Genomic DNA, 13,529 nt, shown 5'->3' on the forward strand with positions numbered 1-13,529 from the left:
CAAATAAGGAAATACCACAATACCCTGCTCTCTAATTAAAGAGAGAAGGGCACCAAGCACCTTTGAAAAAATCCTTGGAGCTGTTGCTAGGCCGAACGGCAGAGCCACAAACTGGTAATGCTGGTCTAGAAAAGAGAATCTCAGAAACTGAAAATGATCTGGATGAATCGGAATATGCAGATATACATCCTGTAAATCTATTGTGGACATATAATGCCCTTGCTGAACAAAAGGCAGAATAGTCCTTATAGTTACCATTTTGAATGTTGGTATCCTTACATAACTATTCAATATTTTTAAATCCAGAACTGGTCTGAAGGAATTCTCCTTCTTTGGTACAATGAATAGATTGGAGTAAAACCCCAGACCCTGTTCCAGAACTGGAACTGGCACAATTACTCCAGCCAACTCTAGATCTGAAACACATTTCAGAAATGCTTGAGCCTTCACTGGATTTATTGGAATGCGAGAAAGAAAAAATCTTCTTGCAGGAGGCCTTACCTTGAAACCTATTCTGTACCCTTGTGAAACAATGTTCTGAATCCAAAGACTGTGAATCGAATTGATCCAAATTTCTTTGAAAAATCGTAATCTGCCCCCTACCAGCTGTGCTGGAATGAGGGCCGCACCTTCATGTGGACTTGGGAGCTGGCTTTGGCTTTCTGAAAGGCTTGGATTTATTCCAGACTGGAGATGGTTTCCAAACAGAAATCGTTCCTTTAGGGGAAGGATCAGGCTTCTGTTCCTTATTCTGACGAAAGGAACGAAAACGATTAGCAGCCCTATATTTACCTTTAGATTTTTTATCTTGAGGTAAAAAAGTTCCTTTCCCCCCAGTAACAGTTGAAATAATAGAATCCAACTGAGAACCAAACAATTTATTACCTTGAAAAGAAAGGGAAAGCAAAGTTGACTTAGAAGACATATCTGCATTCCAAGTTTTAAGCCACAAAGCTCTTCTAGCTAAAATAGCTAAAGACATATACCTGACATCAACTCTAATGATATCAAAGATGGCATCACAAATAAAGTTATTAGCATGTTGAAGAAGTTTAACAATGCTATGAGTATTATGGTCTGACACTTGTTGTGCCAAAGCCTCCAACCAAAAAGTGGAAGCTGCCGCAACATTAGCCAAAGAAATAGCAGGCCTAAGAAGATTACCTGAACATAAATAGGCTTTCCTTAGAAAGGATTCAATCTTCCTATCTAAAGGATCCTTAAAGGAAGTACTATCTGCCGTAGGAATAGTAGTACGTTTAGCGAGAGTAGAGATAGCCCCATCAACTTTAGGGATTTTGTCCCAAAACTCTAATCTGTCAGATGGCACAGGATACAAATTCTTAAACCTTTTAGGTGTAAATGAATTACCCAGATTATTCCATTCCCTAGAAATTACTTCAGAAATAGCATCAGGGACAGGAAAAACTTCCGGAATAACTGTAGGAGGTTAAAAAACCGAATTTAAACGCTTAGTGGATTTAGTATCAAGAGGAGTAGATTCCTCCATCTCTAATGCGATTAAAACTTCTTTAAGTAAAGAACAAATAAATTCCATTTTAAATAAATATGAAGATTTATCAGTGTCAATATCTGAGACAGAATCCTCTGAACCAGAAAAATCATCATCAGAAACAGACAAATCAGAATGATGATGTTCATTTAAAAATTCATCTGAAAAATGTGAAGTTTTAAAAGACCTTTTACGTTTACTGGAAGGAGGAATAACAGCCATAGCCTTCCTAATAGATTTAGAAACAAAATCTTATATTAACAGGAACATCCTGAGTATTAGATGTTGATGGAACAGCAACAGGTAATGGAATATTACTAATGGAAATACTATCTGCATTAGCAAGCTTATCATGACATTCATCACAAACTACAGCCGGAGGGACAGTTACCACAAGTTTACAGCAGATACACTTAAAGGGACATGACACCCACATTTTTTCTTTCATGATTTAGAAAGAGAATGCAATTTTAAACATCTTTCTAATTTACTTATATTATCTAATTTGTTTTATTCTCTTGATATTCTTTGAAGAAAAGCATATCTAAATATGCTCAGCAGCTGCTGATTGGTTGCTGCACATAGAAGCCTCGTGTGATTGGCTCACCATTTGCATTGCTTTTTCTTCAACTAAGGATATCTAAAAAATGAAGCAAAATAAATAATAGAAGTAAATTGAAATGTTGTTTAAATTTATATTCTCTTTCTGAATCATGAAAGAAAGATTTTTGGTTTAGTGGCCCTTTAACTTTGGTAGATCCAGCATCAGGCAGCGTTTTTCCAGAAGTAGCTTCTGATCCAGGGTCAATCTGAGACATCTTGCAATATGTAAGAGAAAAACAACATAAAAAGCAAAATCGATCAAATTCCTTAAAAGGCAGTTTCAGGAATGGGAAAAAATGCCAATGAACAAGCCTCTAGCAACCAGAAGCAAATGAAAAATGACTTAAATAATGTGAGAAAAGGTGGAGACAATAATGACATCCACATTTTTTTAGCCCCAAAAAAGCAGCCCACATTATTGGCGCCCAAATGCTTTAGGCGCCAAGAATGACGCCACATCCGGTGACGCCGACATTTTTGGCGCAAAACGTCAAAAAAATGACGCAAACGCGAACAACTTCCGGCGACACGTATGACGCCGGAAATGACAAAGAAATTTTTTGCACCAAAAAAGTCTGCGCCAAGAATGACGCAATAAAATGAAGCATTTTCAGCCCCCGCGAGCCTAACAGCCCACAGGGAAAAAAAGTCAATTTTTTAGGTAAGAAAAAATGTTTTATTCATATGCATTATCCCAAATAATGAAACTGTCTGAAAGAAGGAATATTGATCATCCTGAATCAAGGCAAATGTTTAAACACATATATTTAGAACTTTATATAAAAGTGCCCAACCATAGCTTAGAGTGTCACAAAAAATAAGACTTACTTACCCCAGGACACTCATCTACATGTAGTAGAAAGCCAAACCAGTACTGAAACGAGAATCAGTAGAGGCAATGGTATATAAGAGTATATTGTCGATCTGAAAAGGGAGGTAAGAGATGAATCTCTACGACCGATAACAGAGAACCTATGAAATAGATCCCGTAGAAGGAGACCATTGAATTCAAATAGGCAATACTCTCTTCACATCCCTCTGACATTCACTGCACACAGAGGAAAACCGGGCTCCAGCCTGCTGCGAAGCGCATATCAACGTAGAATCTAGCACAAACTTACTTCACCACCTCCACGGGAGGCAAAGTTTGTAAAACTGATTTGTGGGTGTGGTGAGGGGTGTATTTATAGGCATTTTGAGGTTTGGGAAACTTTGCCCCTCCTGGTAGGAATGTATATCCCATACGTCACTAGCTCATGGACTTGCTAATTACATGAAAGAAAAAACATAATTTATGCTTACCTGATAAATTCCTTTCTTCTGTTGTGTGATCAGTCCACGGGTCATCATTACTTCTGGGATATAACTCCTCCCCAACAGGAAATGCAAGAGGATTCACCCAGCAGAGCTGCATATAGCTCCTCCCCTCTACGTCAGTCCCAGTCATTCGACCAAGAATCAACGAGAAAGGAGTAACCAAGGGTGAAGTGGTGACTGGAGTATAATTTAAAAGATATTTACCTGCCTTAAAACAGGGCGGGCCGTGGACTGATCACACAACAGAAGAAAGGAATTTATCAGGTAAGCATAAATTATGTTTTCTTCTGTTATGTGTGATCAGTCCACGGGTCATCATTACTTCTGGGATACCAATACCAAAGCAAAAGTACACGGATGACGGGAGGGATAGGCAGGCTCATTATATAGAAGGAACCACTGCCTGAAGAACCTTTCTCCCAAAAATAGCCTCCGAAGAAGCAAAAGTGTCAAATTTGTAAAATTTGGAAAAAGTATGAAGCGAAGACCAAGTTGCAGCCTTGCAAATCTGTTCAACAGAGGCCTCATTCTTAAAGGCCCAAGTGGAAGCCACAGCTCTAGTGGAGTGAGCTGTAATTCTTTCAGGAGGCTGCTGACCAGCAGTCTCATAGGCTAAACGTATTATGCTACGAAGCCAAAAAGAGAGAGAGGTAGCAGAAGCTTTTTGACCTCTCCTCTGTCCAGAATAAACGACAAACAGGGAAGAAGTTTGGCGAAAATCTTTAGTTGCCTGCAAGTAGAACTTGAGGGCACGAACTACATCCAGATTGTGTAGAAGACGTTCCTTCTTTGAAGAAGGATTTGGACACAAGGATGGAACAACAATCTCTTGATTGATATTCCTGTTAGTGACCACCTTAGGTAAGAACCCAGGTTTAGTACGCAGAACTACCTTGTCTGAGTGAAAAATCAGATAAGGAGAATCACAATGTAAGGCTGATAACTCAGAGACTCTTCGAGCCGAGGAAATAGCCATTAAAAACAGAACTTTCCAAGATAACAATTTTATATCAATGGAATGAAGGGGTTCAAATGGAACACCCTGTAAAACGTTAAGAACTAAGTTTAAACTCCATGGCGGAGCAACAGCTTTAAACACAGGCTTGATCCTAGCTAAAGCCTGACAAAAAGCCTGGACGTCTGGATCTTCTGACAGACGCCTGTGTAACAAGATGGACAGAGCTGAAATCTGTCCCTTTAATGAACTAGCTGATAAACCCTTTTCTAACCCTTCTTGTAGAAAAGACAATATCCTAGAGATCCTAACCTTACTCCAGGAGTAATGTTTGGATTCGCACCAGTATAGGTATTTACGCCATATTTTATGGTAAATCTTTCTGGTAACAGGCTTCCTAGCCTGTATCAGGGTATCAATAACCGACTCAGAAAAACCACGTTTTGATAAAATCAAACGTTCAATTTCCAAGCAGTCAGCTTCAGAGAAGTTAGATTTTGATGTTTGAATGGACCCTGTATCAGAAGGTCCTGTCTTAGAGGTAGAGACCAAGGCGGACAGGATGACATGTCCACTAGATCTGCATACCAAGTCCTGCGTGGCCATGCAGGCGCTATTAGAATCACTGATGCTCTCTCCTGCTTGATTTTGGCAATCAATCGAGGAAGCAGCGGAAAGGGTGGAAACACATAAGCCATCCCGAAGTTCCAAGGTGCTGTCAAAGCATCTATCAGAACCGCTCCCGGATCCCTGGATCTGGACCCGTAGCGAGGAAGTTTGGCGTTCTGGCGAGACGCCATGAGATCTATCTCTGGTTTGCCCCAACGTCGAAGTATTTGGGCAAAGACCTCCGGATGAAGTTCCCACTCCCCCGGATGAAAAGTCTGGCGACTCAAGAAATCCGCCTCCCAGTTCTCCACTCCCGGGATGTGGATTGCTGACAGGTGGCAAGAGTGAGACTCTGCCCAGCGAATTATCTTTGATACTTCCATCATTGCTAGGGAGCTTCTTGTCCCTCCCTGATGGTTGATGTAAGCTACAGTCGTGATGTTGTCCGACTGAAACCTGATGAACCCCCGAGTTGTTAACTGGGGCCAAGCCAGAAGGGCATTGAGAACCGCTCTCAATTCCAGAATGTTTATTGGCAGGAGACTCTCCTCCTGATTCCATAGTCCCTGAGCCTTCAGAGAATTCCAGACAGCGCCCCAACCTAGTAGGCTGGCGTCTGTTGTTACAATTGTCCAGTCTGGCCTGCTGAATGGCATCCCCCTGGACAGGTGTGGCCGATAAAGCCACCATAGAAGAGAATTTCTGGTCTCTTGATTTAGATTCAGAGTAGGGGACAAATCTGAGTAATCCCCATTCCACTGACTTAGCATGCATAATTGCAGCGGTCTGAGATGTAGGCGTGCAAAAGGTACTATGTCCATTGCCGCTACCATTAAGCCGATCACCTCCATGCATTGAGCTACTGACGGGTGTTGAATGGAATGAAGGACACGGCATGCATTTTGAAGCTTTGTTAACCTGTCTTCTGTCAGGTAAATCTTCATTTCTACAGAATCTATAAGAGTCCCCAAGAATGGAACTCTTGTGAGAGGAAAGAGAGAACTCTTCTTTTCGTTCACTTTCCATCCATGCGACCTTAGAAATGCCAGAACTAACTCTGTATGAGACTTGGCAGTTTGAAAGCTTGAAGCTTGTATTAGAATGTCGTCTAGGTACGGAGCTACCGAAATCCCTCGCGGTCTTAGTACCGCCAGAAGGGCACCCAGAACCTTTGTGAAGATTCTTGGAGCCGTAGCCAATCCGAATGGAAGAGCTACAAACTGGTAGTGCCTGTCTAAGAAGGCAAACCTTAGGTACCGGTGATGATCTTTGTGGATCGGAATGTGAAGGTAAGCATCCTTTAAATCCACAGTGGTCATGTACTGACCCTCTTGGATCATGGGTAAAATTGTCCGAATAGTTTCCATTTTGAACGATGGAACTCTTAGGAATTTGTTTAGAATCTTTAAATCTAAGATTGGCCTGAAAGTTCCCTCTTTTTTGGGAACCACAAACAGGTTTGAGTAGAACCCTTGTCCTTGTTCCGACCGCGGAACCGGATGGATCACTCCCATTAATAACAGATCTTGTACGCAGCGTAGAAACGCTTCTTTCTTTATCTGGTTTGTTGACAACCTTGACAGATGAAATCTCCCTCTTGGGGGAGATAATTTGAAGTCTAGAAGGTATCCCTGAGATATGATCTCTAGTGCCCAGGGATCCTGAACATCTCTTGCCCAGGCCTGGGCGAAGAGAGAGAGTCTGCCCCCCACTAGATCCGGTCCCGGATCGGGGGCTCTCGGTTCATGCTGTCTTTGGGGCAGCAGCAGGTTTCCTGGCCTGCTTGCTCTTGTTCCAGGACTGGTTAGGCTTCCAGCCTTGCCTGTAACGAGCAACAGCTCCTTCCTGTTTTGGTGCAGTGGAGGTTGATGCTGCTCCTGTTTTGAAGTTCCGAAAGGGACGAAAATTAGACTGTCTAGCCTTAGCTTTGGCTTTGTCTTGAGGTAGGGCGTGGCCCTTACCTCCTGTAATGTCAGCGATAATCTCTTTCAAACCGGGCCCAAATAAAGACTGCCCCTTGAAAGGTATATTAAGTAATTTGGACTTAGAAGTAACATCAGCTGACCAGGATTTTAGCCACAGCGCCCTACGTGCCTGTATGGCGAATCCTGAGTTCTTAGCCGTAAGTTTGGTTAAATGTACTACGGCCTCCGAAATGAAGGAATTAGCTAGTTTAAGGACTCTAAGCCTGTCCGTAATGTCGTCTAGCGTAGATGAACTAAGGTTCTCTTCAAGCGACTCAATCCAAAATGCTGCCGCAGCCGTAATCGGCGCGATACATGCAAGGGGTTGTAATATAAAACCTTGTTGAACAAACATTTTCTTAAGGTAACCCTCTAATTTTTTATCCATTGGATCTGAGAAAGCACAGCTATCCTCCACCGGGATAGTGGTACGCTTAGCTAAAGTAGAAACTGCTCCCTCCACCTTGGGGACCGTTTGCCATAAGTCCCGAGTGGTGGCGTCTATTGGAAACATCTTTCTAAATATTGGAGGGGGTGAGAACGGCACACCGGGTCTATCCCACTCCTTAGTAACAATTTCAGTTAGTCTCTTAGGTATAGGAAAAACGTCAGTACTCGCCGGTACCGCAAAGTATTTATCCAACCTACACAGTTTCTCTGGTATTGCAACGGTGTTACAATCGTTGAGAGCTGCTAAGACCTCCCCTAGTAATACACGGAGGTTCTCCAATTTAAATTTAAAATTTGAAATATCTGAGTCCAATCTGTTTGGATCAGAACCGTCACCCACAGAATGAAGCTCTCCGTCCTCATGCTCTGCGAGCTGTGACGCAGTATCAGACATGGCCCTAGCATTGTCAGCGCACTCTGTTCTCACCCCAGAGTGATCACGCTTGCCTCTTAGTTCTGGTAATTTAGACAAAACTTCAGTCATAACAGTAGCCATATCTTGTAATGTTATCTGTAATGGCCGCCCAGATGTACTAGGCGCCAAAATATCACGCACCTCCCGGGCGGGAGATGCAGGTACTGCCGCGTGAGGCGAGTTAGTCGGCATAACTCTCCCCTCGCTGTTTGGTGAAATTTGTTCACATTGTACAGATTGACTTTTATTTAAAGTAGCATCAATACAGTTAGTACATAAATTTCTATTGGGCTCCACCTTGGCATTGGAACAAATGACACAGATATCTTCCTCTGAGTCAGACATGTTTAACACACTAGCAAAAACTTACAACTTGGTTATAATCTTTTTTAGCAAAAAAACGTACTGTGCCTCAAAGAGGTACTAACGATTAAATGACAGTTGAAATAATGAACTGAAAAACAGTTATAGCATCAAACTTTAAAACAACAAAACTTTTAGCAAAGGTTTGTTCCCATTAGTAAAATAACAATAATTAAATTTGACATAAAAAATACAAAGCAACGTTTTTATTCACAGTCACTATAAGAATTCTCACAGCTCTGCTGAGAGAATTTACCTCCCTTCAAAGAAGTTTGAAGACCCCTGAGATCTATCAGAGATGAACCGGATCATGCAGGAAATATAAAAGTAACTGACTGGTATTTTTTGATGCGTAGCAAAGAGCGCCAAAAACGGCCCCTCCCTCTCCCACACAGCAGTGAAGAGAAACGAAACTGTCACAATTAAAGCAAAAAAACTGCCAAGTGGAAAATAATGCCCAAATATTTATTCACACAGTACCTCAGCAATGTAAACGATTCTACATTCCAGCAAAAACGTTTAACATGATAAATAGTTATTAAAAAGGATTAGTGACCTTTAACAGAGTAGTTCCGGTGAAATACCATCCCCAGAATACTGAAGTGTATACATACATGTCATTTTAACGGTATGGCAGGATTTTCTCATCAATTCCATTCAGAAAATAAAAACTGCTACATACCTCAATGCAGATTCATCTGCCCGCTGTCCCCTGATCTGAAGCCTTTACCTCCCTCAGATGGCCGAGAACAGCAATATGATCTTAACTACTCCGGTTAAAATCATAGTAAAAAACTCTGACAGATTCTTCCTCAAACTCTGCCAGAGAAGTAATAACACGCTCCGGTGCTATTTTAAAATAACAAACTTTTGATTGAAGTCATAAAAACTAAGTATAATCACCATAGTCCTCTCACACATCCTATCTAGTCGTTGGGTGCAAGAGAATGACTGGGACTGACGTAGAGGGGAGGAGCTATATGCAGCTCTGCTGGGTGAATCCTCTTGCATTTCCTGTTGGGGAGGAGTTATATCCCAGAAGTAATGATGACCCGTGGACTGATCACACATAACAGAAGAAACAACGTTTGCAGCAATAAAAGGTGCCCTAATGTGCCAAAATTAACTTAATACTGCTCAGTTTGTTTAGTTATGCTATATACCAATTTTTATCACACTAACAATACTGCTCTGTTTGTCTAGTTATGCTATATACCAATTTTTATCACACTCCAGGCCCCTGCACCTCGCCACAGCCCTGCTGCGGCGCCTACCTGCCCCCAGATCACACTGATCCTCCTTGAGTAGCGCTCCCAAGTCTCTCTGTACCCCTTCGTGTACAAACTGACTTAGGCCCCACCGGAGCCCAGGACCTTGCTGCCGATCCGGGTGAATACTGAGCGCGCGAAATTAGGCCCCGCCCACCATGGGCGTAACTCGAGCCGTACTGAGACCCGCATGGGAAGAAAAAAACATGGCGGTTTCCCAACTTATATCACTAAAAACGCCATGTGCCCCTCTTATACACACACACCATTGAATATTGCTCTCTCCCAAGCCAGTTATGACATAACGACAGCCCTTAAGCAGCAAACCGCATCTCCCAGCGTCAGCCCACACAGTATATGCATAAGTGAAACACCATAAACACTGATAATCAAGATAAAAGGGAATTCCAGGTACACCATCTATATAGTGCATACGGATTACCCCTCCCCAGTTAGGGAATAATGTCAGCCTATTCTGATGCATCTAGTCTCCCCAGAAACAAATGACTGAATATACCTCAATGCTGCTTGTAGCATGACACTGTTCTCCACACTGAAGATATTTCTTTACACTACCTTCAACCGCTCTGTGGGAATCAGCAGGATCTTAGATAATATCTGCTAAGATCATCAACATCAGGGCAGAAAATAAGATGTCTCCACTCCTCTTGGGAATTTAATGATTAACGATTTCTCCCTGAGAAAAATAGTACTCACTGGCACCATTTTAAAATAAAAAACCTTTTTGATTGAAGAATCTAAACTAAAACCTTACTTTACCTCTTCCTAACACTAACACATGCAAAGAGAATGACTGGAGTGGGAGGGAAGGGAGGAGCTATTTATACAGCTCTGCTGTGGTGCTCTTTGCCACTTCCTGCTAACCAGGAGGTGTAATCCCACAAGGATGAAATCCGTGGACTCGTCATATCTTGTAAAAGATAGTTAGCACTTACCTTGAATACTGCGCGACAGCATGGCAATCCAGCAGGTTTGCAGAGGTCTTCTCCATCGCATAGCCCTGTGGACCAAGATCAGCCTGAGTTAAAAGTGCTTAGGCTATCAATATTAGGGCAGCAAAAAATGTATAGGAGGCGCAGTGAGAATTATGTCCCACCAGTTCCTATTGCCTTAAAGCCACCAAATGCTTCTCTTTTTACTGGAGAGTGATTTGGTCTAGGCTACACCCCACCACAAAGTAGTACTCAGCGGCACCACTTTAAAAAATAACAAACACTTGATTGAAGAATCTTTACTAACACCTCACTTTGCCATCTCCTATCTAACTAACACAGGCAAAGAAAATGACTGGAGGGGGAGGAGGAGCTATATATACAGCTCTACTGTGGAGCTCTTTGTCGCCTCCTGCTGACCAGGAGGCGATATCACACAAGGATGAAATCCGTGGACTCATCGCATCTTGAAAAAGAAATGCACTTAACGGCGGCCTGCAGGGGCTTAGAAACAAGCCGTGATTTAAAGGCTATAAAGCTTGGAAATGGGTAGTAAAGGCATTATCTATTAAACAATACAAATGTTGGAGTAGACTTAACGCCCTATTTGGTGAACACCATTCCAACCACAGAACGCTGCTGCATTACAAAGTCTGCATTATCCAAGTAATAATTTAAACTATTATCTGGATAAAAAAACAGAGTCAGAAGGGCATTAATTTGTGATTAAGCGGAATCATTGATTTAAAGCTCTCTCTAGTACAGAAAATGTAACTAAACTCAAATACAAACCTATTAGCTGGTGTTGATAACAAAATGTCACTGGCAAGCGATTTGTTTTTGTGTTTTATATATCTGTCATCTTATGAGATACAATCGGTAAAAAGAATCATAAGCTGCAACAAAAGGGAAGCTTCAGGAAAGAGACATTTTTTAATAAATTCCACGCTCAGGTTCTGTTCTTTAGATTTAACATGAGGGTATACATAGTGCTATATTACAGAAACATAGCATTATCTGTGCAAAAATAAATCACCCCGTTAGCCCACCCTTCTACCTGCCTTTAAGAGAGAGGATAAAGGAGTCTTTAATATATTAATATGCAGTCATTAAATAATTCAGTAACTTCATATACTTAGGACTTAGCCGGCTTTCTAATTACGGGCAGGAGAGAAAAGAAGACTTGTAGATAAGATAGAAATGAAATGTGTAGACTACTGAGAAAAAAAAACATCACTCCTGTGTTACAGCAATGGCTGTTCATGACACAACATACAAAAAAGGTATGGATGATGCAGGGTCATGTTATTGCAACATGGAAGTCAAAATGAAACCTTTACGATTCAGAGTGTGCCGTTATAATAAAAATAAGCTCTGATCAAGTTCACCTTTCTCTTGCACTCTAAGTAAAAACTAGTTCCTTCCCAAGAACTTACCGGTGTGCATGTGACTTAAGCACTATATGACACCGTTATGCACATAATGCAAGTCCCATGCACACTCCTTCACGGGAATGAGCGTCAATAAAAAGATACCAAGAGAAAATGTGATAACAGAAGTAAATTGGAAAGTTGTTTTTTTTATCTGAATCATTAAAGTTTCATTCTATTGTCGTGTCGCTTTAAGCTATAAATCAGGGGAGTCATCTAAAAACAGTTTCCGTAGAGTACATCATGCAGCTTTTGTTTATAGAGCTGCAGAATACATTGACGCTCTAAAAAGAGGCGATAAATACCAAGAATTCTCAGATGGCAGATATTTAAGCGGAAACCGATCTATAGTTAAAGTTGCAGTTCCCTCAAAATTTCACTAGGAGTGTCGGTTTTTCAACTATGGAGGTAAAAAGCACACAACAGTGGCTCGTCCTGTTTATTTCTTTTTATATTTCACCCCACTGAATAAAAACAAATTGTTCTTAATAGTAAATTACTTTTGGTCAAATACGTCCGATTTCTAATCAAGTCAAAGGAAAAAGATCTAAAAGCTTTAATCTAGGTTACTAAAATACTAAGGATACTAGAAACCTTCCTGCAAAATAAAGTAAAAGAAACACTTCATAAACGTGCAGAGGGAAATTCATCTTTAATTGGGCCAGTGGGGTATTTATGGTACAGGAAGGCATCTCTGATATAAAGGGTGATTGACACAATAGGTTTTAAATGACCCTTTTAAATTAGATGAATGAAAATGTGCTATAGACAACGCAAATATTATGTGACAGGAAACTGACAGATGAGCAAAGGGTTAAAATGTACCACAGGGGAATTTACGTACAGGTGATCAAGAGAAGACAACATGCTAAGCTGTAATGCCAGGGAAGATGGACACAGTGGGGGTGGGGAGAAGGCTATCTAGCGGGCAAAAGCGAGCAAATTGAACTACCTCTTTCGAAGAATTTCGAAGTTTGCTTTAGTTTGCAACTGTCTGAAAGAGGAGACACACAAAGAAAGAAAGAAACAAAGAAAGAAGTGAGTAGAATACCCACACACATACAGAGAAGAGAGAGCAAGTAAAGGTCTTTCTACTTATATTAGGATCAGTTTACCCAGCACTGTGATACAAGAGATAAAAACGGCATCAGGATGGGGGGGGGGGGGGGGGGTTTCAGTCCGCTTCCCAAAAATGAATTAAACTTTGTTACAAACATAAATTACAAGTGGCTGCCACTGTATATCAGGCAGGAAAATAAATACATGAAAAAAAACACAATGCACACTTCAGCATACACAGATATATATTCAGTTCCGACATTACTACACTTGCACCCACAACACAAGGACAAAATAATTAAGCATTCAAAATTAAATTTTAAATAATTAAACACTCACAAACAGTTAAATGGATAACAAGATGGAAAAAAGGGGGGAAACAGTTGTGGCTTTAGTTCTGGGTATTTAACTGGGAGCTTGAAGAGACTGCTGGTAACAGATTGTGCAGATATACTGATACCAACGCTCTCACAATAGTCTGAAAGGGTTATGCCGTGTTGTCGCTGGGACTCAACAACGATGATTAAGCAATTCTCTTGCAGTCCTTCCTGCTGATGCTCAATATGGAACGATTAGAGTTGGTCAAGCTCGTCCATTACTACTTCACAATAGGGCCCCTCGCCTGTGTAT

At 41.3% G+C, this 13,529-nt stretch overlaps 1 protein-coding gene across 4 annotated transcripts in view; it reads right to left on the minus strand.

Moving 5' to 3' along the window:
* Positions 1-13,529, minus strand: part of DPF2 (double PHD fingers 2) — a 442,311-nt gene that overhangs the window by 344,341 nt on the left and 84,441 nt on the right. For 2 of the 4 annotated variants that reach the window (XM_053719942.1, XM_053719940.1), the window contains exon 7: positions 12,793-12,834. The exons of the other annotated variants lie outside the window; for them this stretch is intronic. In XM_053719942.1, the coding sequence (XP_053575917.1) occupies positions 12,793-12,834 (42 nt within the window). The remainder of the gene's footprint in view (positions 1-12,792; positions 12,835-13,529) is intronic. 4 annotated transcript variants of the gene reach the window in all.

The sequence above is a fragment of the Bombina bombina genome, chromosome 7 (assembly GCF_027579735.1).
Source record: "Bombina bombina isolate aBomBom1 chromosome 7, aBomBom1.pri, whole genome shotgun sequence".
In the NCBI taxonomy this organism is placed as follows: Eukaryota; Metazoa; Chordata; class Amphibia; order Anura; family Bombinatoridae; genus Bombina; species Bombina bombina.